The sequence below is a fragment of the Xylona heveae genome, assembly GCF_001619985.1.
Source record: "Xylona heveae TC161 unplaced genomic scaffold L228scaffold_12, whole genome shotgun sequence".
Lineage (NCBI taxonomy): Eukaryota > Fungi > Ascomycota > Xylonomycetes > Xylonales > Xylonaceae > Xylona > Xylona heveae.
The window spans coordinates 144589-169771 of record NW_017264204.1 but is presented as its reverse complement, the minus strand read 5'-3'; the positions used below and the strand labels follow the sequence as shown (position 1 = coordinate 169771).

General features: G+C 47.3%; 9 protein-coding genes and 1 non-coding gene across 10 annotated transcripts; 4 read left to right on the top strand and 6 right to left on the bottom strand.

Annotated features, from left to right (window-relative positions):
- Positions 1–17: 17 nt before the first annotated feature.
- L228DRAFT_250659 (hypothetical protein) lies at positions 18–888 on the bottom strand. Its single transcript, XM_018333386.1, has 3 exons — positions 637–888; positions 518–576; positions 18–439 (listed from the first exon to the last, which is right to left on the bottom strand). The coding sequence occupies exons 1-3, from the start codon at positions 748–750 to the stop codon at positions 382–384; spliced, it is 231 nt and encodes a 76-aa protein (XP_018185167.1). The 5' UTR covers positions 751–888; the 3' UTR covers positions 18–381.
- Positions 889–1821: 933 nt separating this feature from the next.
- L228DRAFT_250657 (hypothetical protein) lies at positions 1822–2928 on the bottom strand. The gene has a single exon (XM_018333385.1). The coding sequence runs from the start codon at positions 2886–2888 to the stop codon at positions 1830–1832; it is 1059 nt and encodes a 352-aa protein (XP_018185166.1). The 5' UTR covers positions 2889–2928; the 3' UTR covers positions 1822–1829.
- Positions 2929–3608: 680 nt separating this feature from the next.
- Positions 3609–5017, top strand: L228DRAFT_254260 (l-allo-threonine aldolase; the record flags this gene model as incomplete). Its single annotated transcript, XM_018333816.1, has 3 exons — positions 3609–3726; positions 3799–4755; positions 4890–5017. 3 exons carry the CDS (start codon positions 3609–3611, stop codon positions 5015–5017), a joined length of 1203 nt encoding a protein of 400 aa, XP_018185165.1.
- Positions 5018–7859: 2842 nt separating this feature from the next.
- Positions 7860–8649, bottom strand: L228DRAFT_250653 (acyl-CoA N-acyltransferase). The gene has a single exon (XM_018333384.1). It carries the CDS (start codon positions 8576–8578, stop codon positions 7949–7951), a length of 630 nt encoding a protein of 209 aa, XP_018185164.1. The 5' UTR covers positions 8579–8649; the 3' UTR covers positions 7860–7948.
- Positions 8650–9557: 908 nt separating this feature from the next.
- Positions 9558–10457, top strand: L228DRAFT_233685 (putative transcriptional regulator; the record flags this gene model as incomplete). Its single annotated transcript, XM_018330644.1, has 2 exons — positions 9558–9853; positions 9929–10457. The coding sequence occupies exons 1-2, from the start codon at positions 9615–9617 to the stop codon at positions 10455–10457; spliced, it is 768 nt and encodes a 255-aa protein (XP_018185163.1). The 5' UTR covers positions 9558–9614.
- Positions 10458–11023: 566 nt separating this feature from the next.
- L228DRAFT_214578 (hypothetical protein) lies at positions 11024–14007 on the bottom strand (the record flags this gene model as incomplete). Its single annotated transcript, XM_018330038.1, has 6 exons — positions 11024–11382; positions 11464–12101; positions 12164–12498; positions 12558–12968; positions 13031–13555; positions 13618–14007. 6 exons carry the CDS (start codon positions 14005–14007, stop codon positions 11024–11026), a joined length of 2658 nt encoding a protein of 885 aa, XP_018185162.1.
- A 3901-nt stretch (positions 14008–17908) lies between these two features.
- Positions 17909–18399, bottom strand: L228DRAFT_270934 (hypothetical protein; the record flags this gene model as incomplete). Its single annotated transcript, XM_018335462.1, has 2 exons — positions 17909–18233; positions 18302–18399. The coding sequence occupies 2 exons, from the start codon at positions 18397–18399 to the stop codon at positions 17909–17911; spliced, it is 423 nt and encodes a 140-aa protein (XP_018185161.1).
- Positions 18400–18910: 511 nt separating this feature from the next.
- Positions 18911–20172, top strand: L228DRAFT_36957 (Snf7-domain-containing protein). Its single transcript, XM_018336530.1, has 4 exons — positions 18911–19183; positions 19289–19493; positions 19556–19764; positions 19833–20172. Exons 1-4 carry the CDS (start codon positions 19012–19014, stop codon positions 19916–19918), a joined length of 672 nt encoding a protein of 223 aa, XP_018185160.1. The 5' UTR covers positions 18911–19011; the 3' UTR covers positions 19919–20172.
- A 768-nt stretch (positions 20173–20940) lies between these two features.
- On the top strand, positions 20941–21011 carry L228DRAFT_t127. Its single transcript has one exon. It is a non-coding gene; the product is annotated as a tRNA-Gly (tRNA).
- A 2373-nt stretch (positions 21012–23384) lies between these two features.
- Positions 23385–24787, bottom strand: L228DRAFT_285552 (gibberellin 2-oxidase; the record flags this gene model as incomplete). Its single annotated transcript, XM_018336350.1, has 5 exons — positions 23385–23891; positions 23987–24205; positions 24269–24354; positions 24417–24629; positions 24706–24787. The coding sequence occupies 5 exons, from the start codon at positions 24785–24787 to the stop codon at positions 23385–23387; spliced, it is 1107 nt and encodes a 368-aa protein (XP_018185159.1).
- Positions 24788–25183: the final 396 nt, after the last annotated feature.

Genomic DNA, 25183 nt, shown 5'->3' with positions numbered 1-25183 from the left:
CCTATAAAGACCTGGAGGCAACGGTATCCTACGTTCATAATTCACTGTACAGAGTGGTTATCTTTGTTGGGCTTGCGGCTTGCTTAACCCCTGTCCGGCTGTGCGAAAGCGAGAATTCCACCTAAATCATCAATAGTGATAAGTATTTATAATAATAATCTCCATCCCAGTCCCAAGCCTTTAGTGCTGAAGGAGTGAGCGGCGGTTTGAGAAACCGATACCTTGCTTGGGCTCCTCAAAATTAACAGCAAATTATAGCCCTCGGTGAACAGTATTCCTGAAACGCCATTGATATCTTAAGACCCAATTCTTCAATCGTCATGATTTAATGAAGGACTACTCTGGGGCATCCATCGTCGTTTTTTTCGGCAACGCGTCTAATCAGAAAGGAATTGCATTACTGACCGCCCCACTGGAGTCTGCAGGAGCAGCAAGCATCCTGGGAAAATATATAATTAGTACAATTAAGAGACGACAGAGAGGCCAATTCCAATAGCTAGGGCGGAGGAAAACTCACTTTTTGCCTGTGTCTGTCGCACAGCAGCCGCAGAAGATGGATGCAGGCCAGCAGACGACCTAGAGGTTGACAGATGAGTCAATGGCTCCTCGTTACGCTGTTAATCGTCGACAACTTACAGCCATGACAATGGCGACACCAAATCCGAGAGTCGGCCCAACGACCTTACAGTGACACGGATTTTGGTCGGTACCGCACTGGAAACAAACAAACGGGATGGGAAGGCAATCCATTGATGCTGTGGGAGAACGAATAGATTTCTTAGGATCTGGTCTGTTGTATGAGCAATAGATGCCTTCCACAAGGTAACAGAACAGAGGATAAGTTTATTTGCACAGCGGAGGAAGGAACCTCGAACAACCGGTTTGGGGAATTGTTTGGTCGTAGTCAACGATGACGCAGTCGGTTTCGCCAAGCGAGAACCCAACCCCAGACCCCTCGGACGAATACTACATGAGACAGATAGGTTCTGAGTAGGATAATTTAGTTTGCCCAGCTCAAATGCAATAGAGAAAGATGAATAACTTATGGAGCTTTCCCCAAGCAACTTTATAATATCAGTGAATTTCCATATGGCAATTTCGTAAAGTGGCAGGGTGGCATATACAACGTGTCCGGTCAGGACTTTTTTGAATGATGTACGGAGTAACATGGACAAAGCCTTAAAGAGAACAGCCAAGATGTGGTACGCTCAAAACAAGCAGCTCGAGGCGATTGATCTTCTCGAAAGGCTTGAAGACTTTATTGGACCTTGTTTTCGTTGCTATCGGAACAGGTAGGAATCCAATTTGGAGGGAAGATCTATCCCAAATATTACCACGCCATAAATCCTATTGTATTACCATTTTGCACTTTTCCGCTCCACGGTGACAATGACTTGTGTTGCGGGATGCTTGCTGAAAATTGAGCTTCAATTGAATGAATGTCTCAAGCTTCGTTCCATGTTCCCGGCACGGTGATGCGAAATCGAGTGGCTGCTGCGTGCCTACCTTCGCACACCTACAGCAAGGTACAGTTAGATCCCATGCCAGGCACGCGGAGGATCGTCGTCGGGCTAATTGGGCCAAAGGTGCGCCTACTTCCGTGCGACGGATAGTTAACCAGAGAAAGCCCCTCCGGTCGGTAACAACCATCAAGGCACAATGTTGTCCCTCATTTCCCCCAACGCTGTTGACAAAAGGGTTGGCGTGGGTGGGACTTAGGTCATCTGGTCGGTGCGGTCGGAGGTACATCTGGAGGATAGGGGGATACACACGCGATGGCATCAACAATGGGATCAATAGATAGATGCGATGAAATTCAATTCAGCTAATTAATGACCTGTATGATTCCCCTGTCGCTCATACATTTTTCTAATGCGCTGTGGCACAGATTCAACAAGCTTATTGATTTCCTCCTGACTGATTGTATCCCATTCAACTAAGATAGCATTCTTGAGCTCCTCTTCCGTGCGAGCCTTCCAGCGCTTTACCCGTTGTTTCAAAATCCTCCATACATTCTCAATAATATTCAGGTCTGCTGAATATGGTGGCCAGTTCATGAAATGGTTGATGCCTTGATCATTCTTGTATTCTCGAACAGGATTGCACAAGCTTTGGGTTCCATGGCTGCCATCTCCATCTTCTTGTAGGATTTTGTATTGACCTTCTTGCTGAAGCCTTTTGAATTCTAGAGCTACGTGCTCCTTTAGAATTTTATCCCTATATTCTTCCTGTGTCAAATTGCCTCCTCGAGCAGCTGTATCATAGAAAACAAGCTTGGATTTGTACCCAAAGCCAACCATGGCCCAACAATGGAATAATGCTGGTGATTTTTTGAAGTTGAATTGTATGCATTCCACACAGTAACACTCTCCTTTTGTCTGAATGACCCAGTCTGTCCCAGTCATATTGAGGGCAAAATGTACCTCATCAGTAAAGAAGACAGATTTCCATTTCTTGAGGTCCCAATGCTGGTGTTCTGCTGCAAAATTGGCTCTTTTGTGTTGTTGCTCTGCAGTCAAGTATCTCTTCTTTGAAGCCTGATGCTTGAAATAACCATGTCTATTCATCTCCCGCTGTAATGTGCGAGAAGATATCTCCCATCCAAGCTCTTCTAAGAGCTCTTCCCAGCTCAGGGAACGCATGCAATAGCAATTGAGCTGTGGGATCACTGACTTTATCATTTCAGGAGTTATCTTCTTGGGCCGACCAGTGTGGTTTTGCACATGACGAGTACGTGCTGCTACCTCAAGAAATGCATTGAATATCCTGCTCACAGTTCGAGAAGGGACACCAGTTTTTTCGGAGACATCTTTATTTGATAGGTTCTGGATTTTGAAATGAATGACACTATTTCGTTGAGGAGTATCCCATGGAACACCAGGAGGCATGATGGTGATGGCATTGTTGATGCCATCGCGTGTGTATCCCCCTATCCTCCAGATGTACCTCCGACCGCACCGACCAGATGACCTAAGTCCCACCCACGCCAACCCTTTTGTCAACAGCGTTGCCCCCCGGTGAAACCGGTCCGGCAACCGGTAAGATTACTCAGTAGAACCGAGGGAGCTGGTGGATAGCGCAGGACGGTGGATCAGATAAGATTAAGTGGATCAAACAGAACTCCGATACAAACCGAAGCTTCCAGATGAGAAAACGTTAGTCACACTCTTGCCATTTTTCATTGACTAAACCCATTTCTTCTCAAAAGTCCTTCTGCCGGCGCCGGTTGGTGGGCAGCCACGTTCCCGATGATGGCCAAACGAGAAAAAATAGCCATTTCCCTCATAAGAATATTTTTTGATGCGGTGCCTTGTGCGAGGGGCCTTTTTGGGCCCCACCATTATCCGGTTCTTAGTTAATGATGCGTTTCCGTTGCGTTGCACATAGAGCCCGTAGTAAGTAGTACAGCAACCTTAGTAGTCATAATCTGTGGTTTGCACTGTTTAGTAGGCCCGGCGTCCCTGCCCACACATCCAGACCACTTTTAAAGGCTCGTCCGTCCACCATGACACATCTTTGACCTTGGTGGCGTGTTCAACACATACGCTGGACCTCTATATCTCAACTCTTCCAAATCACCCTGAAAACCGATCTCATCATCGGACAGGATGACGGTACCTGAACTTGCAGACAAGCAGACGACCAATGGACTGGATCACCCCAAGTCCAATGGTGTCAGGTCCAATTCGTGGCAGCAGCCCGGCACGTCTGCCGCCGACTTCCGCAGTGAGTTCACCGTTGATCTCCCTTAATTGGGAAGGGAAGAATAACACACTGACGATACGGCCAATTGTCAAGGTGATACCGTAACAACTCCTACGCACGCTATGCTTCAATCCGTTCAAAACGTTCTACTTGATGACGCTTGGAATGAGGGTGGTATGACTGCCTTCGAGCGGCATCTCGCCCAGATTACCGGACGAGAGGCGGCTTTGTTTGCTCTCTCTGGAGTCATGGGGAACCAGCTGGCATTTCGCTCCCATCTTACGCGGCATCCCATGGCTGTTCTCTGTGACAAGCGTAGTCATGCGTTATTGTTCGAAGCTGGTGGTATTGCGAGCTTGACCGGAGCGCTGGTGCAGAGTGTGATGCCCCGAAATGGGCTTTATCTGACACTTGAAGACATCAAGGAGAATGTTGTCCTCGAGGAACGTGGAGACGTGTTTCACTGCCCTACACGGCTGATTCACCTCGAGAACCCGCTTGGAGGTGTGACAATGCCTCTTGATGAGGTTCGGCGAATCTGTCAGTTTGCCCGTCAACATGGAATTAAGGTCCACATTGACGGTGCCCGCCTGTGGGAATCTGTTGCCGCTGGCCACTGTACCCTTCCGGAAATATGTGCCGAGGCAGATAGTGTCACTATGTGCTTCACCAAGGGACTTGGTGCCCCCGTTGGCAGTATTCTGGTTGGATCGGATGACTTTATCGTTCACTCTAAATGGATCATGAAGAGCATTGGTGGACACGTACGGCAGCCCGGCATCGTCACCTGCATGGCTTGGGCCGCTCTCGATGAAGCCTTTGGCAGAGACCCTAACGGCTCCGAGGCTGTTCTGCTCAGGAAGAGTCACGAGAATGCCCGAAGAATCGCAGAGGTTTGGGAGGAACTCGGCGGGCAGCTGGTTCTGCCCGCTCAGACAAATCACGTCTGGGTTGACCTGAGCGCCGCTGGTATTTCCCCACAAGAATGGGTGAAGCAAGGCGAGGAATGGGGCCTGCGTCTGCGTGGACCCCGAATGATTGTTCACTATCGTAAGTCTTTCATATCCATTCACCTGGCAACTTGGTTTTCCTCCACCTCTTTGGCAGGCCTCCCAAGCCTATAAATACAACCCCTCGCGCTCCACCGAATGCACATAGACTTACATTTTTTGTTTCTCTTACAGAAATCACCGACGAAGCTCTTGACAGAATGACTGGTTTCCTCAGGCATATTCTGTCAGACTCTCGACGGCATGCCAATGGGCGAATCAAAAATTCCCAGGACTTCCGCAACATGTATTCCTCATACTAGACATGTTCTGCATCTTTGTGGCCATTTCGAAAAGTTTTTCTCGAGCCTTTTCATTCCTCTTTTCTATTTATCGACCTTTTTTCCGCCGGGGAAAGTTTTCCGACTTTACTGGCTTGTCCGACCACCTAAAGTTTACGGACGCACTATACGTCGCGGCTCTTCTACGAATTGCGGATTCATTACTAGACACCCAGACCTGCTGCGCCTTTCGCATTGCCCAGCATCTCGCGTCTCAGTTTCGATTTGACTCTTACATTGAGTTTTAATATTTTCCTTTCTCGGTCATGAGTTGAAACGATGCACATTCACGAGATTTCCTTTTCATCATCTTTTGCGTGTCAGATCTTTGCATATGTTAGGAGTTTGGCGCGCCACTTGCCGCTCTCACTCTTGTCGCTCGTCGATCAAAAAGAGTAATCAAACGCAACTTCTCATCTCAAAATAACCAACCTTATAGGCCGCCTCTGTGGCTAGGCCCGATAAACAATATAAAACGATTTTTAAAACACATATCACTTCTCATACTCATTCATCGGTATTTTGTGAAGTTACGTGTCTGCATTGTCGTCTAGCAGCTCCATTCGAATACGCTGCTAATGTATGAACTAACTTACTAATTTACTTACGCACCGTATGCCCAGTTACTTGTTCTGACTTTGATGGAACACTCGAAGAGCGAGAGCACGAGGAGCAGCCCAGATCAGCAAAGCGAGATCGAATAAGCAAAGAAAACCCGAATAAATTTAAACGTATTAATCGAAGAATGATAGACTTTTAAAACTCACCACCCACGTGGAAGCTACTTGATGAGATTGAGGGAAACGCTTGGCCAGTTCCGCCAAATAGAGTCGCGGTAACGCGTCAACTACAGTTTGAGGCGTTTTGCTGGTGAATCAATGATTGGAAGACTGATACTCTTGGAAGCTTAGATATCCAAGTTTTCAACCAGCCTGTTCTTGAAAGAACAGCAAAGAGCTAAAATCTAGCGCACGCCATCAGCCAAGAATCAACGATTCTAGGTTCCCGCCTGCTCGAAGAGAATCACCAACCTTGCGCCGTATTTTGTTTTGGTTACAATCAAGTTTATCAACTCAAGGCAGTACTTGCCAATATCGAAATTGCCAGATTGTATTTCTCCTTTGCAATGGCTATCTCATAAAGCCACTTTTTGAAACCTTCGACGAGATTACATCACCTATCGTTTCATCAGATAAGACACATGATTGCTGCAGGGCTGCCAGATAATAAATTACAATGATATTGAGCGAACAAGTTCCATCCATTTGAGGACAGCTTTCCTCCGACGTGCTAGCAGCTAAAGCAACGGAGGAATTCGAAGCTGAAATGCTTCGGCGCAGCAGCCTGCAGAATTATTTGTTTTTTTCATAAATGGTCTTGTGCAACTCTGAACCAATCGAAACTAAACCTACGAAAAGAAGTAACCGGCACTTTGGAAATCTTGGTCGCTTTCAAGAAGACGCTCTCAATACGAGCACTAAGGCAGTTTTCAGCTCTTTTGGCCAGGAAAACAGAATTTCCTGTGCTTCTGAGACTCTGAGCTTATAAAAAGCGGAAAGCAGAGGGCTCCGACTCAAAATTGCTGAAAATCAGCTTTACAAACGCATTCAGGAAAGATTCTCAAATGGACGATCAAGCGTCTGAAGCAAATTGAGACGTCAAGAATTGCAGTCATGATTCATGTACATGAACTCTGGCCATTGAGCTGCTCCGAGTGGCTAATCCTCCAGATGAAAACCTGCGCTTGAAAACTATCTACACGGCTTTGCTATACAAAAATGACGAGAAAACAAGGAACAAGACTTTACTGAGAAAATACCGTGCTCTTGCATAGCTGATTCGCCAACTGTTAGATCATGGACTCGAGTATTCGTGGATCCCTCAGGGCCACGCTTGCGGTCTTCCACAATTCCTAGCATTCTCGTGGAGTCGTCGAGTTCTGAATCCTCACATTTTCATGTTTCCACCGATCCATGGCCTGAACCTTGGTCCTACGTTTTACCTTTATCTGGCTAATATGGCAGTGGCCCGTGAGGCCCATTTGGCCAGTTAGGGTTTTACCCTGGAAACACTCACCATACCTTGCGTATGGTGAGTTGACAGAGTTGGCATGTTGGTGGTGGCCGTGTCGTCCTTGTGTCTGACTGCGATACATGCCGGCCAGCACGTGTCCATACGTACTGTAATCTACCCAGCTACCTTGGCTTCTTGTACGCACAATGACCAATTACCATGAACGTGAGGGATTGCTCATCTCAGATGAGGGCAAGAAACTCCAGGCATTGATTCCCTTTGCAGATCGGCTGAGGGAGCTAGAGAAAGAGAAACTAGTAAGTATAGAATATCAGCCTCGAGAGGATATGAGAACATGGAGTCACTATGCTGTTTCAAGTTGCTAACGAGGAAAAGGAACTACCTCAGTTGTGTAAAACAACCAGCAAGGCCTCCATTATTTGGGGGGGAAAGGTTACTTTTCATGATGTTAGAGTACATAAGGTACCTAATGAAGGTGCTCGCGGGGAGAGATTTGTTAATACTGCCATACAAATGGCAAAAGAGTTGGAAAAGATTGTATGTTGATATAATTTTCATGAATCCGGGTACTTTTAAAATAAGGGAAAGCTAAGATTTTTTAGAATCCGAAAATCACAGAAGCAAGGATCCAGTAACCATGATCAATCCTCAAGCAAAAGCTCGAACAGCTATCAGCAGAATTTACCAATTACAGACATTCTTTCGAGTAGAAGTTTGCCAGACAGGACGCAAACAGAGCAGAACACGAAAACCTGCTAAACAATGTCGAGCAGAGCTTGGAGACAAGAGCCGCACAGCTGCAGAGAGTTTACTTCACAAATCCACATTCTGAAGATTATAAGGGGAAAAAATATCATTAAAACCAAAAAAGTTATTCATTCATAAGTCCTTCAACATAATATAGTCCGTCTGTACAACCGTGCCAATGACAAAATCGTGGTCGCCAACTCGTCGATACCCCCATTTCTCATATGCCTTTATGGCATTCGCATTCTCCTCCCAGACTCCGAGCCAGATATTTTTGAAGCCCTGTTCTCGAGCCATGTTCTCAACTCTTGTGGCTAGTAGACGACCGATTCCCCTTCCATGCACCGCAGGGTGTACGTAGATGCGCTGCAGCTCGCATTTGCTTTCCAGATGATCCACTGAGGCATCGGTGCTGCCGCGGGTGAGATAGGCAAAGCCTAGAATAATCTGGTCGTCCTGCGCGTCCGTGGCGACGATGATATCCCTTGTTGTGTTGTTGTTGTTGTTGTTGTTGTTGTTGTCGTCGGCGGCGGCATCGGTGGCATCGGCTGCAAGATCTTTGGTGATTGCTGCAGGTGTGTATGACTCCTCTAAAAAGGCGTCCAGCTCGTGCGGTGCTACAGAGTGCGCGAATGAGACGGTGAAGACATGTGCGCCTAGTTTTGCAATGCTAGTGGCGTCTGTCGATTTGGCCGCGCGAATAATGTATGGTTCCTTTTGAGCAGGCCCTGCCGTGACATCTTGAGGGCTTGGTACTGTCATTGTGTCCGGGACTACTCTGTGTTGGTAGACGATATTTAATTTTCTTTTATTTCTGTTCTGTTCGTTTCTTTTCTTTTCTTTTCTGCGCCCTTTTTTTTTTTTTTTTTGGCAAGGCAAATTATATATCAGTCGTAGACTCCGATTGATGAAGATATTCCCAGTTTTATGTATGGATTGTCAGTGTCTCTTCGAAGTCCGTAGAGCCCTGTGAGGATTTTGTCCCATTATATCAATGTAATACACCTTACGCAGCACGCCCTGCAATTGACATTGTTATATTCGTCATTTTTCTAGTTTCTTTTAGTTTTAGTTTTTTTCCTCCTTGTTTTCTCCCTTCATTTTTTCGTCTTTTCTCTGTCTCTCTCTTTTCAACTTCTATAAAGGTAATAGTCAGTCCAAGAATGCAAAACTGTCGCAGGTGTGACACTTGTGAACGTCCACGGTCCATCCCACCCAATAGTCCGAGTACCTTTAGTGGGCTCTCCAGTTAACTTCCTAAGAGAGTTTAGCTGGGCGGGAGGCTACTCGCACCGGAGATCCGGAGAAAGCTCACTAGTATATAACTAATAACCCCCCACTAGACCTACCCTGTCCTGACTCACATGCTTGGCTTTTTTTTTTTGCGAATGGTTACTCCGTAATCCAGGTACGCTGATTAGTTGAGTCCGTCATTCTCTAGGCTGGTACCTGTGTAAGTCAAGTAGTTATCGATAACTGCTAGCTACCTAAGTTAAATGTATGACACAGGGCAAGATAACGTCTTTCTTAGAGTCATATCAGACTCTCAACCCCCATATTTTGTACTCGTAGCAGGCATACTGTATATATATACCTACATACCTACATACTTATACTTATATGCATACATAGACCCTTTCGTGGCTTGTGATTCATTTGCAACTCATATAACATCTCTCTCGGGCACATCTCGAGGCCAGAAAAGGAACGGAATACTACTATCTGCAACACACACAATCACACCTACAACTCACCTACAAGTACATCTATCAACTCATCTACAAAACGTCTCACCGTCATGTACATTCGCGCCGCCCACGCAGAGCGAGACCTCCGCGTCCTTCGGCAATTAATCCGGGACAATCCCCTGGGGATGTTCACCACTGCGATCCCGTCTTCTTCGGGGACCTTTCCGTTGCTGCAAAGCAGTCATGTCCCATTTGTGCTTGACGTGGAAGACGAGTCGAGCGAGACCGAAACGGGGCGTCTGAGGGGTCATTTGGCCCGACAGAATCCGCAGAGTAAGGCGATTATTGAGTCGTTGACCTCAGGCTCTACCTCTCCGGACTCTACAGGATCTTCAGGGTCGACAATGAAAAACAGTAATGGCAGTGATGATAATCAGCAGCAGCAAACACCAAAGAATGTCCTCGAGCAAGAAGTCCTCGTAGTCTTCACCTCTCCGCACCACCACTACGTGACCCCGCAATTCTACACCGAGACCAAACCGGCGACGGCCAAAGTGGTGCCGACATGGAACTACGCCGCGGCGCAGGTGTACGGGCGGGCAAAAATATATTTCGACGCTGCATGCGACGAGACGTCAGCGTTTTTGGGGAAACAGATTAGCGACCTGACGCGGCACAGCGAGACGAGGATTATGGGATACACGGCGGGCAAGAACGACTGGAAAGTGAGCGATGCGCCGGAGCGATATGTGGAGCTGTTGAAGAAGAACATTATCGGGATCGAGATTGAGGTTGATCGCCTTGAGGGGAAATTCAAGATGAGCCAGGAAATGGGCAAGGGTGATAGAGAAGGGATCATTCAGGGCTTCGAGAATCTGCAGACCGAGACGGGGAAAGTGATAGCCGAGGTGGTCAAGCAGCGCGGTGAGCAAAAGGATCAACAAAAGGGCTAGGTAAGGTAGTTAGTTCATAAGTTACCTGTCGCTCGAATGGCTGGGGGCGAGAAAGGACAGCGCGAATAAAGGGAATATGAAGAAGGATTGAACCCAAGATTAGTATTTTTATTGTTTATATCCAGCTCGCTTGGCTGGAGAGAGGTATCCCAAATATGTAACGGAATCAAGATGTATACTTAAGAAAGCAATTCGAGCGGTATGCTCGTTCGTAAGCATTGTAGAAGAAGAAACAACAGCAACATATAATCTATATGCATATGCAGTGAGAAAACAACATGATTTTGTAAAACGAAAAAGAGGAGGGTGGGAAGAATGAGCTCGCTCTGGACGCTCCAATGCCATTAAAAAATTGTTTATCCATACTGCCGATTCAGTCGTCATCCATCGTGAGAAGAAAAGAAAGAATAAGGGATCGCCCGAATTCGGCCACATTGATGCAAATTAGGTATAGAAGAAAAAAAGCCCATCGCTCGGAAGAGAAAAAATCTCAGTGCTCCGAATTGCAAGCCGAAAGAAGAAAAAAAGAAGCGCGCTTTCCATCTCAGAAACAATATGCCTGATAATTACCAGGTAAACAGCATGAGGTTGGGGTTGAGCGCAATGGGCAAGAAGAAATGGCAGAAGATAATGGTGCTGAGGGGCCAGATGGCGACGAACAAGTCAATGCGCCAGAGCGGAGGCACGACGTGAGCAAGGACGACCATTCCGACCGCCATGGCAATACAGAAGATAAAGGTGAACTTGAACTTCTTCAGGAGCTTGGGAATTTCCTTGAAGAAGGTCGTGTTCTCAACTTCCTTGGCTGTAGCACCCCAGCTCATGTCAATCTCAAACATGTGCGACAGGATGGCCTGGCTCAAGTGCAAGGAGATACCACCAAGGAAGACGGTTAGAAGAAGAATCCACTTGAAGTTTTCAATGACTATTCATCCCAACATGTTAGCGATGAATGATTTCAAAAGACAGAAAGATCTCTGGGAGGGGGGAAGGAAGGGCAACTCACGAGCTGAGAAGAGACTCCTCTCCTCGATACGGTACCGCAGCACAGCCAAAGAGACGTTACCAAGGCAGTTGAAGACGACGATGATGGCAATGTAGATCTTGAACGAGTCAACGTAGTAGTGGTCGTAGTGGCCGTTGAGCCATCCCATGATGAAGTAGTTGGCGAGCGTCAAGATCCAGGCAGAAGCAATGGCATAATAAGTACCAATGTAGGCCAGAATTGTAAGCTTTGACGGAAGAGGCATGCACGATCCAATGAATCTTCGGAAGAGAGGAGTAAAAGGACCACGAACGGGCCAGAAGCGGATAGGGTGGAAGATCAACTCGCTGCACCCATAGGCGTACTTTTCCCATCTGGCAAGCTCGTCGTACACGGTGAGAGAGACACCCTCCTTGAAACCATCGCCAGTATAGGCACCATAGCGAATAAGGTGACCAGCAGACTGGAGACGTAGAGCCATATCGAAATCTTCGGACACCGTTGATTCAGACCAGAATTTCTCTTCGCCATTTTCACCCTCGTAAGCAATCTCCTGGATGGCAGCCCAACGAAGCACGGCGTTGTGGCCGACGAAAGGAGCAACGTCGCCATTAGCGACGGCGTACTGGATGGCCGTATAGATAAGGTTGGTGAAGAAGCTGCAAAATAATTATTAGCTGACTGGCAAGAGTACGACTGATGGCAGCGATAGGGGACTTACGTAATGCCTCTTTCGAAGAAACTGTCGGTAACGTTCATGACACCAGAGTTGTACTGTATAATGGCAACTTCGGGGCTCTGCTCCATTTCGCTAACGGCGTCCAAGAAACAGTCATTCGGAACACGAGTATCAGAGTCGATCAGAAGAATGTAGTCACCAACACGAATGTTGCCCTCAGCCCAAGTGCGACCCTCATCCTCGCGGATGATGTCGGCGAGACATCGGCGGTATGCCTCATTCTCGTCCTCTTGGGTCCAGTACTCGTTGCGCTCGACGTACTCGAGCTTCTCCTCAACACGATTGCTGACAGCCAGGGCATAGTTCATATTGGAGGCCTAGCAAAGCATTTTAGCACACGATGCGTCACCTTTTCAAGGAAAACCAAAACTCTCACCTTCTTGAATTTACCAGCACGAATGAAAACCTTTTCGCCATCGGCAGGCTTAGGGTTGTGCTTCGGCCGAGCAACCCACCCGATGTTGTGCTCTTCGTAAAAGTCCTGGCGCATGCGAGCCTCCTCCTCTGGAATAAGCTGCATGCCGTCATCGTTGATGAAGATATTAGCCGTGCCGCCTTGCATCTCATATGTTGAGATGGCAGCCTTGATCGAGCGAATGGTAGGTTCAATGACCGAGTGCAAGCCTTCCTTGTAGACAGGGCACTGAATAGTCATATGCGGCAAAGCTCTGTGGTCCCGGTGCAGTCTGCGAGGGGCCTTTCCAGAGTAAAATTTGCTGTTATTGTTCATCTGACTGATAGGTCCCATGATCTGAGCCACGCAGCCAGCAACCGATTGCATAAAGAACTAGATCCATCGTCATCAGTACGTGACATTCATTGAACGAGAATACGAGGGGGTTTCCTCACAAGAGCCAGCCAGATTTGCAACGGCAGGACAGCAACGAACGCAATCCGGATGTATTGACCGTCAATGGCAATTTCCTGCGCAACCCGACCCCAACCGGCGCCCATAGCAGCAATGACCAAAACCAGCGTCAGTCCACTCAAAAAAGCCTGGATCAATACAGTCTCACGAGGCTTCTCAGGCTGAGCATATTCGAGGTCGTAGCCATCAATATCGCTTCCAGGGATCTCGGTGACGACGACGCTGTTTTCGTCCTTTTTCTCGTCGGTTTCTTCGCGCCAGATCATTTGCATCAGTTGCTTCTCAATCCGTTCAGCGCGGTCAAGCAAGTCACGAGGAACGTCGTCCCAGACAACGAGAATTCCAACATCTTGGATGAATGCCGCGAATTGATGCTTCTGAGACTCTGGCAAATAAGCAATGCTAGGGAGAATCTGCAGACGCAGACCATCGGGAAGAGGAACGTAACCGATATCCTGGCGGCGAAGGAAGAGTTTGATAACTCTGGTGCTCACCGTCATGGCAACCTGGGTGTCACAGTCAGCTAGGTAAAAGGAGATGCGCTCCGTGATGGCGGTTGTCCACTAACCTTTACATTGAGACGGGAGACGGCCGCATACAACCCAGCCGGGTCCTCAGCAAGCGTGGCTGGACAGCAGGTAAACGACCCTTTGCCCTTCTTCAACACCACACCTTCGCCTTCAACGTCGTCTGCTGCCCAGAGCTTTTCCAACTGGCGTTGTCGAAGCCAGTTGACCATAACATCGCTCTTGATTTCGGTAATGTCGTCAATCGTCGAATTTCTGAAATCTCCGACGGGGTAGATGGAAACCGGCCTTGAACCAGCTGGTGTCGCTTTTCCTGAGACGCCAGGAGTTGACTGAGCTCTGGGGGTCGTAAGAGCTGGGTCTGGCGCAGTAGCAGGCGTCGGTGCGCTCTCTTTAGAGGCCGGCGCGAAATACGACTTGATGGACTTCATGGCGATGATGGATCAATTAATAACAACAGAAAAATTGGAACAGGTATGGCAAAGAGGGAAGGAATCGAGTCAGTTGACACTGAATAGTCCGCAGAGATAATCGTGCTTTCAAGGGCTCCGAGCCGGTAAGGCGAAGGGCTCGATATGGCGGCCTACGACAACCTTCCGCAACACGGGCCTCGTCAATGGGTAAAGCGAAGGACAGCTGTGGTGGAAAACGAAAGACACGAGAGACCAGCAGCAAGAGGAAACACACGGCAGTTGCAGCAGGTCGGCATATAATATATGCTGGCTGTCGAGCCGGAATAAAAACATTGGGTCAGGTCCAGCCACGAGCACCGGCCGCCGCGGGCGATAGGGCCATCCCAGAAAGGCGTGTTGGCCTCACTCGTCTGGGACATCTAGACGTGTGGTATCCCCAAAAGCGGTCTCTAATTATTGCTCTAGCCTTCAGAGTCAATGGATCCCATGCAATGCCCTTCGAGCCGGCTGGCTGGGCAATTCTCGGCGTGGCCACGATGAGCGCGGGAAGAGGAAAGGGTTCCTTGGTCTGTGCAAGGGACCAGCTTTGTGATGTTCGTGGATCTTTCACCGATTTGGTCGCTGTCAGGCAGGAAAGTTCCAGAGTGGAATAATTGCTCTTCCCGTTTTGGAAACGATTCCATTGCTGGCGCGGGTCTATACATAAGCCTTGACTTAGGTCAACAAGCATGAATAGCAGAGGGTCCTAGCCATTGTAGACATCTTCTCGTTTTGCACTGGCCAGTCGGGACTGGAGAGGTCGAGCCATTGGCGTTAGCTCTATCCAGATACAGTGCTGGCACCGGTAACCCTTAGATTCGTGCAGGGGTTGTGGATTTTCCTGACATATGCGCAACCAACAGGCATGGTTTACAAAATAGAAAACCCCTGCTTGTTCACGGTCACAGCCGCCCAGCTTGGTAAAGACCAGCTTGGCGCATCATATGTAGACTTTCCCCTTTTCAGTGGTGACAGGCACCTGTGCCACGGTTAGTGTTCAAGTGACAAGAGCTAGAAACGACTCCCCACCCCCGAAGGGTTTGGTCGATCATATGCAGCATCATTGGCATTTGCAAGGAAAAGTCCCAAGAGCTTCTCAGTTTCCCAAGCCAGCTTTTCACACCAAGGAACCCCTGTCCGCCATTAGCAACCGATGATGCTCTAAACGAGTTCGAATGCACCCCGAATCGACCGAGCTTCTTGCTCTCATTTTCCCTGTTCCCGTTAATAATTAATGACTCCATTCGCCTCGGACAACGCCAGCCTTAGTCCTAAAGCCGGCCAGTGATCCTTCTTTAGCCATGCGACAAGATCGTAAGATTGACTCTCGGCTCGCCTAACGACAATTTTTTTGACTGCCTCGATTCTCAAGAGATCGATCCCCACCGGGGCTCGATATGTACCAAGTACCTCTGTACTCCACACCAAAGAAGGGGACTTGACTGGAACGAATGTCGCGAAATTTGCTGTCGGCATAGAAAAGCAGTCCATCCCTTCACCGCTAAGCAGATCCCACTGCTGGTGAACACTGTGTACCTCCGGAACATGTGAATCCGAGCGATTTGCGCAGAAAAAAGAGTTCATCGACTGCAACACGAGTCTGACCTATTTTCGGCATGGATGCAAGCACGACATGCATTGGACAGTCTTGCAGCTCCTGAAGTCGGGCGATAAGCCGAATTCTGCACGTTGGAAAAGGGGGGGGTGTGTTGATGGAATTTGCATCGATTGATTTGTGCATGTCACCAATCCCGGCCCAACTGTAGCCAAAGATTAAGATAATGATTTCCCAAAGACGGCTTGGTATACTCAGAGTCTTCCTTTCCACAGCAGGCGTGGTGGATATCTTTCCATTTGGTGTGGGTCGATAAATCCCACCGGCCTCAGGTACCCACGTTTAAGCAACCGCTCTAATTGTCATGTGGCGGTCGCGGCCCTTACCCAAGTTCTCGAACGGGGGTCGAGAGAAGTGCCAGGATTGCCTATTTGGAAAACGGCCACCCCGCTTCGGTAAGGTTGCCATGTTGAGCCAAGGCTATTGGACATGTCAACCAGCGAATGGGATCTGGGGACCTGTCAGCCGTTCTTGGGGAAATATCTCTCAGAATCCCCCCCCGGGCTATGCTTGGAAAAGAATACCTTCGTATTCTACTCTTTCAGTCATTGTACAGAGCACTCTGAGTAAGGTAGGTACTCATCGGCACACTGGCACCCAAAGTTACTCAACGAACTCTGCCCCCCAGACCTCTCGTACTGCCACACTTCGGTTCCAATACCTTCTTTTCGCTTTTCAAGAATTCCTGCATGTGTTCTAATGCAGCCCATTTGGTGAGGGCGCTGCATGATACTTGGGAGCTGACGATGTCCTGAATCGGGTTCCTTGGACACCATTGTGGATGCTCAAGGGCGCCACTCGCGTATCAACTTATGCAAGGATCTCTTTATTGATAGCCTTGCGGAATCATGAATCCCAATCTCCATACTCGCCAGATGAACAATGCTAAAAGAAACCTCGCCACATTCGCCATTGCAGGGGATAACGATTGCGTTGGGCAACTCGTCAAGTGGTGGGCGAATAAATAATTGGCTCGTAGATACATAATATTGAATGATAGGGCCACCGAAACGGTCGATATCTCCATGGGGGCTCTAGGTCGCCTTTGCCATACCGAATTCGTCGGGCAGTCGGCACATAGAGTCGGTGGGACCCTAAAGGCAAGTAAGGCAACCCACGTTGCTCACAGCGATTGAGACGCCGCCCAGGTAAAGGTAGATAAAGTTGGTACACTTTTTCAACTGAACCTTGGAACCCAAGGTTCTAAGACCAACAATTGTTCATGCTTCAGATCAGTGTCAAGTGTTGCATCTCGGATGTGGCTTTGCAAATTCCCGGGCCCGTCCTGTTCCGGCGCACGATAAGCCTTTGGTTGAGTCCCTTCGTGGCTGCTTTGGCCTTTGCTCGATGCCGACTTGTGGCTGCTGTACTAAAGCAACGACGTCGTGGCCTAGAAACCAAAGCCGGGATCAAGTGTTAAGTTTATTGATGGCGCCACCTGAATGTGCGTAAGTGGAGTCTCAATACCATTGCATACCACAAAGTGTCCCGCACGAGGGCTCCCATAACTGTCGTGATACAGTATGCCAAGAAGCATGTTACTTTTGTACTTTTCATCATCGGAATCGAAACTGCGACTGCTCCTCGTGTAGTGTTACATTGTATCATTCATTCTACTACCCACATGGCTCTCAACCTGGCCCTTTCCAAAGCTCTGGCTTCCCAGTAAATTGAGTCAGGAAGGTGCTGAGGCATGCTGCACCACGACATCTAAACGATGCAAGTCATGAGCTGACTGGGGTCTAAATTCAACACAGTTCGTATTCTAATCTTATCCCCACTGATAACCATGCAAGATACGTTGCACAAAGATGGCGAATTTCGAATGCGTCAAGTTGATGCAGCTTATTGGAACCCTGAAAAATGCCATCTAAGACTTTCGCCCGGGAGTTGGCCAGTCTGTAGTTGTGTCCGGCCATGGATGATTTGATAACAAAACGGCTATTGTCCGACCAGAGAATAATGCAAGATCCACTCTGCCATGCTCTTTGCCCGCAGAAGACCCACAAATTTGAGCCAAACCATCATCGCCGGGCCGTCTTTCCGCTTTCGTAGTCAGGATCAGTGTCAAGAGGCATGATTTAAGACTGGTAGGTATCCCGAGCCGAACAGAGCAAGACAAAAGTTTCCGCATACACTGAGCGACCAAACGCAGTCTGTGTCTACTTTGGTCTCTTCACAAGTTGTATTGACCGAGGTGATAAATCTTTATAAATGTCGAGAAGCTATCGTGTATCAAACAAACGCAGCCCGTCGAATTAACGCTTATGATAGCCTTTCCGCTTCCTTTCGCTCCTGCAATATTCGATCATATTCCCCAGTCTTGATTGATCCTGCAGACCAAAGCATGATAGCTTGCACAAATACTGTTTTTCCAGCGTAGTCATTGAATTTCTGAGTGTCCGGTCGCGTCGGTGCGGCCAATATGTAGCCGATAATATTAATCCATTCGCCGACTTGGATATCTGTGGCTCGAAGAGAAGATAGAACAAGCCCCACATCCACGTATGCTACGCATGAGGATGATTCAATTGATTTGCGGCCACGATCTACAACCAGAGTCGCCGAAGGGACCAGGTATTGTGACACGCTAGCCGTAAAGTCAGAGCCAAGTGACAGGTAGCTTGGAAGGAGCACAGGAAGCAGCTGAGCACATACCAGCCCAAAAATCGTACTTTTGTTCCTAAAGCTCTTCTGGGAAGCTCTTCTAATGTTACCAAGACTGAGGATACCGGGCCAAGATTTCCGGCATCCATATTGGACCGGATTTTAGTTGGCAATGATAGAAGACCCTCAAATTGTCACAATGGCATAACTATGGGTGATGGGCCTTTTCAAATTCATCCCCAGACTTGAAGCAGCAAAAGAAAGAGCTGTAGCAGCAAAAGGGCCTCCGTAGAGCTCATGACGCCAAATATGTTTACATTTTGCCCTTGTGGAGTGGGTTGTCAGGCACGCGACAGATGATCCATCTATTGATAAGTCACGTGGTGACTGGAACTCGATTAGCGTCGTCATAGGCTCAACCTCGACCTTCCACCTGCTCCTCGCTCACCTTCTCAAGCTTGCTGATAATCTCGAAATATATTCGTGTTTAAGGCACTCATCTATCACGATCACCGTATTTGCCTCTACACCTTTGTGGCAGCTCGAGTGTTTAGACTAGAGCCCGTGGCTGCGCCCCACATTGCCGACATCTGTCGAACATCTACCCCGCCAAGAAACTCAGCTTCTGGTAGATACTCTTCACGCAAATCGGCGTGCCAAACCAGGATTTGCAAGAGGCGATAGTCGCTACGCCTTCATCTGCTTAGAGCTTCGTCTTTTCTCATTTGCCACCCATTTTTCATTCACCATACATCGTCGAAATGCTGTCGTGGTTCGGTGGCGGGGGCCAGAAGAAGAGCGATGCGACAAAGAATGCCATCATCGGTCTGCGCTCGCAGCTCGAGATGCTGCAGAAGAGAGAAAGGCATCTGGAAAACCTTGTGGCCGAACAAGATGCTGCAGCTAGAAAGTTTGTCAGCACGAATAAGAATGGTATGCACGTTGAGTACCTTCATTTGCACCTCCCGCATCCCACCCATGAAACGACTTAGGCACTTAAGATCTGAAAGACCTTTTGTTAACTTGCCATCGCATTAGCTGCCAAAAGTGCGCTCCGAAGGAAGAAGCAGCATGAACACTCTCTCGAACAAACCAGCGCACAAATCTCCACTCTTGAGCAGCAGATCTACTCGATTGAAGCCGCAAACATCAACCAAGAGACCCTGAAGGCCATGCAGAATGCAGGTGCCGCAATGAAGCGGATTCACGGTGGTCTTACCATGGACAAGGTCGACTCGACAATGTATGTCCTGGCCCGATACAGACAGATTTGAAAAGTCCACAGGGTACTGATGATTATTTCAGGGACGAACTAAGAGAGCAACATGCACTTGGCGAGGAAATTGCGACTGCCATTACAAGCGCGCCGATTGGCGAACAACTTGACGAAGGCGAGCTTGAGGATGAGCTCAACGATCTTGCGCAGGAGGAATTGGACAACAAGATGCTCAAGACAGGAACTGTGCCTGTGTCAGACCAGGTGCACAGACTGCCCACCCCTGCAAGCGGCGAACGTGAGTCCAATGTTCTCAGTATCATCTTCATGGAAACATAACTAAATTCATTTCTTTCCCTTACACAGTCGCTGGCAAAGCTCCCGCCCATATCGAGGAAGAAGACGACGAAGAAGCCGAATTACGGAAGTTGCAAGCGGAAATGGCCATGTAATCTCCCTCTACGTGGCCTTGAAATCAACCTGGGCCTTTCCCATCTGTAGGAGATTTGGCGTTTCTCATCTTTCTATCTCAAGTCATATTTCTCTAGACTTTTTGCTTGTCGCTTCCACGGGATCTGACCTTCTGATATCGTTCACATTACAACCATGCCTGAGGTTACTTTGTCTGGCTCGCTCCCTTTCCGCCAAACCATAACGAGACATTTCCCTCACCCTAACTTTACATCTGTCTTCTGTCTCGTCTCCGTTTGCCGGCCGGGTATCGAATACCTAGTATTGTCCAAGGTCCTTAGTTTCTTTTTTATATAATCGTCGGAAGGCGTTTCTATGGAGGGCGTAACTTTCTTTTCTTTTTCCTGTCACCGTTGTTTGTATGTATCCATTCAGCTTCAAATGTCGCTTATTATATCAAGGATCAATGCATGAATCATATACAGTATACAAGCTGCATCAAGTCATTTCCCGCTCACATCATCTAGCAAATCGATGATTTTGTAACCCTCAAGATTGGCGCGGACTTATTTGAAGAACCATGGACCAGAGTCCCACCTCTATACACTTCGTGTTATTACCTGTCCTCCTATCAGCAGATACTAGAAAAGTGATATAAGAATAAAAAATGATAAAAGAAAAGAAAAGGAAAGGAGATATATTACCGTGCATCAAGGATATTGATAATAATATAAAAACATGACTATATGATACTGATTCTCTAAATGGAAGGAGAGTCAGTTGTGCCCCAGCGTTGCGGCAATAGTAAGACAAAATCCAATAAACTATAATGCGTATCACCCCGGGAATATCCCTGCTCTCGCCAATGAACTCCTGGAATATAGATAACGAGATTAGTTAAATTAAAAATAAAAGAAAGAAAAGGAAGTATCTAGGACTTCAGCTTCAAGTGTTGGGTACATAACCAGCACCCCCATGATACTTGTCCGACCAGAGAATTAAATAATTCTAGTGTCGACAATGTGAGAAACATAAGCCAATTACAATATTCGTATATCAACTGGCGTTGATGGTTTAGTGGTAAAATTCGTCGTTGCCATCGACGAGCCCCGGGTTCGATTCCCGGTCGACGCATCTTTTTTTCTATTTTTTCGTATAGATATCCACCGTCAATTTTTTTGACGTCTCATCTTGCCACTCTCCTTTTGTAGGTATATTCTTCTGGTTTTAAACATTTTTAAAATGTAATAAATTCAAGAAATGTTGATTCCATTGAGTGTCAATTATATGTTAGTAGAACTGAAATAGGCTGCTTATATAGTTATGCTCTTCACATCCCACCCCTCAAATATTGTGAAAAGACAGACAAATGTCCCTTCCTGTTCCTTTTCTTTTCAATAGTTGAGACCAAAAATTCGATCATCAGATTAGTATTATTACGTCTACAAAATGCAGCAGAATTAGGGTGTCAGTTGGGGCCGGTGGAAACCGGTTTTCTTTGGTCTTTGGTCTTTTATGCAGCGTACCCGGACCAAGTGTGGAATTTTAAAAGTAGGGACCAGACCACCTTGGTTGGTCTTTTGAACATGCCTCCACCGGTCTGTGATCACTACCAACATTACCCTGTTAGGAAGTATATCAATAATCAGTCACCAAAATTATGCTGGTGAATTTCCCAAAATATGCACATTTATACCATATTTATGCATGGATGGATTTAGTTTAAGAAACCGCCCACGTCCGGTCTGGAGGTTGGTCTTTACCTTACAAGACCACCCCAGACCAAAGACCACCTTGGTGTGGAAATTTCGGGCAAAGACCGACCCAGACCAGACCAACGGACACCCTAAGCAGAATAGACGAAACTTGAAGGAACCTGCTTCTGGCTTTGCAACCGCGAGAGTCTTCTGTTGAAAGAGGAAAGAGCCACTCAGAAAGTACAAACGGTAAGAACAGTAAGTACCTAGAGCTGTATAAATATACGTGGCTTGTTGACATTTTGCAATAATCTTATCGTCATCGTTATTTGATAGCTGATTTTCTTCAGAATCGAAGATTGAATCGGGCTTATTGCTGTCGTTCTGGTGCTGCTTCATATAAGAGCATAATGGCACACGTCACATTGGAGTTAAGTCCGCTCAAACCAGGGCACACACCTTGCATTGATGACAACAGAGAGTTACCTTGAAGATGCCGAGACACGTCACACGGTTGAACATGAAACGGTAGATCCGAGATTCGGTCTCGGAACGAGCATTAAAATCCGCCCGCCTGGACCCCAATGCTCTCAAAGGCAAACCAACCCAAGGCCGTCTGGTCCTACTTTCAAATTTCCACACTTGATCCGGGTTTACTGTGTAAGAGACCAAAGACTACCAGTTTCCACCGGCTCCAACGGACACCCTAGCCAGAGTTTACCATGGTCGACTATACAGAACAAGTGAAAGCTCTTTCTGCCGCGACATCGGGAAAAGAATTTGGTCTTAATAAAGGGAACCGAAGAGTTGCAAAATATCCAAGACCAGAAGACAAACATATGTCATGAAAAACGGAAGATAAGGCAGCCGCAGAGCAAAAGTGAAATTGAGAATCGTGAAAACAATATAACCGACATGATGGGAAAAAATGAAGCTTTGGTTTGAAGATCAAATTCAAGAAATGAGACTGAATTTCTGTGTTTAAGGGACAAGGTCTATAATCTGGAGGATCAGGAATTGCCCCTCTTACAGGGGAATTTTGTGGCGGACTTCCTCAAAAAGTTAAAAAAGCAAGTATAAAGAAATTGGTGGACCTTCTGGGAAACCGGAAAAGGAAAACCTGTCCAAAGAAAAACAAGAGGACCAGGAGCAAGACAAGAAGGCACATTCAGCCCACACGCTTCAGCAGTTCGCAAAACTCATTACCACAAAAGACCTGCAAAAGATGAATCTTCCAGGAGACTGCAAGGAAATCATCAAAAATGCATCTATTGTATGTGGTCACTGTTCCTTATTCGTGGCGCTTCAGAACTAATAAGTAATGCCAATGTGCAGTACATTGCAGGGAGAAACCAGGCCGCACATGACACCCGAAAGATTTTTGCCGAAGTTCTTCAGAAGAGGGTCAATAGAGACCCCTATGGAGAATGGAAAATTTGGGCCGACCTTTTTGAATTTGTATACGGGAAAAGTGCCGACGATATTGCAAAGGAATGATTGGGAGCCTTTAGCTGCCCACTACCTTGCTGGCATGATAAGACCAATCCAGACAACAGACCAGCTTGGTGTGGAAATTCCAGTCAAAGATTGACCAAAACCAGACGGTCCAGACCAACGGACGCCCAAATTGTACAGGGTAGAGCATAGCTAAATCTTATGCAGGCAGCTCGGTGGGCTGCTTGCCAAGGATAACTTCACTAAGGTGGATGAGCACTGTTACAAGGATTATTTGAAATTCAATTTATTTACTAAATGCTAAATTCTAAAACATTCTGTCTGCTTAAAAAGGGAATCTCTCAATCAAAAACTCTTAGTAGTTTCCATGGAATGGGTCCATGTGGTATCCGTCAGTACGAGGTCGGTCATGATCAAAGTCCAATCGCTTGTAACCATGTTTTCGAGCTTCCAAATAGTCGGCCATGTTGAACACTTTCTCGTCCAGTGGCTTATCAATACCAAGTCGCTTAAGATATGGGCTGTCAATTGGCTTCAACTCTACCTCGTCGACCGGCCTGGCAAAGTAAATAACGCCAATGCGCTTGTGTCTCTCCTGGTCGGCAGGTGGCTTAACGACACGGTGGATGGTGGCACGGAAGAGACCACCGGTGAGCAGCTCAAGCGCCTCTCCGACATTGACAACAAGAGACTGCGGAAGGTACTGCACCCACTTCCACGTATTAGTGGAAGATTCAAGAATTTGTAGAGCCGAGATAGGCTGGCTGAAAAGGAAGGTAAAAGTTCCCCAGTCCGTGTGGCCGGCAAGGTAGAGATCTCTGTATTTATCATTGTCTTCATCGGTGCGCGGGTTATAGATCATCTTCACATGCTTTGTCAGCTGAACGAAGCTCAATTCCTCTAAATCGGACAATGTTTTCATTGTATGGTTTAGCGGGACAGGAAAATAAAACTTACGTAACGAAGATATTCGGTACTCTCTTTGCCAAATGCATGGGTGGAAGCAATGGTCTCTTCGGGAACCTCCAAAATAATTGCCATAAGCGCGAGCAGTTTTCGCAGAATGTTGTGTCGAATAAAGCCAATGACTTCATTAACCTCATCCACATAAGGTCTGAGGACCTCGGGGTGCTGGTGGTTCTCGGGGTCGTAGGTGAGGATATTGTAGTGGTCAAGCTGGTAAGGGGCGTTAGACATGAGAGAGCGAGACAGTCATGGGGAAGGAAAAACAGTACTTACAGTCTTGTGGAAGCCACCCTTGGCTCCAAGCTTTCCTGCTGGCTTGAAGCCAACATATCGGCCCAGCGCGTCTTCTTCCGGTGTAGCTTTAATTTGCATTTTCAGCAGGAGTACAAGAAATGTTCGAAACAACAAGAAGTCGACCAACCTTCATAGGGTGCCTTCTCCTCAGCGGGAAGGGTCATTACGGCATGAGCCAAGTTGACCTGAGATTCACACAACTCGTCTGAAATTCCATGGTTTGAAATGGTCAAGAAGCCGTGCTTGATGACACCGTCAAGGAGCTCCTTTGCCAAAGACTTTCTTGTCTCTGGGTTTTCGAATTTGGACAGATCAAGGTTCACGAGTTCGACATAGTCCACTAACAAGAATAGTCATTAGTATATGAACTCTTATTCCGGCAAAGAAAATGCATAACTTCATGTCATATGGCTTACACTTCTCTTTGGTGGGAGCAGCAGGAATGAATTTGGGAATAGTTGGCTTTGCCACAGCAGACGGGCACACGGCGCTAGGCATGATGGATGTATAATGATATTCAAGTACTTTGTTGATTTTGATTCTTTTCCTCGTGGGTTATCGTTGATACAGCGGATATTCGGTGACGACAATTGACGCTTTAAATCAATCTGAATACGGGCCTTCTGCAATATGCACATACTCGATAACTCATCTACACTGGCATTATTCATTCGGGGTCACCAGAGGAGCATTGCTGTTCTCATCGATGGAGTGTCCGCGGGACATATTGAGCTCCACCTTGGTCCATGTATCACGGGCATGCCGTGGCATCTCTAACAAGCCAGGCAGAGACAAGGTATTCGCCACAAGGCAAACGGTGCAAGACGTTCTCATTTGACCATTGAATGTTTGTCCTATCGCCGCCGTGCTGTTGAAGGATTAAATTGAGTTTAG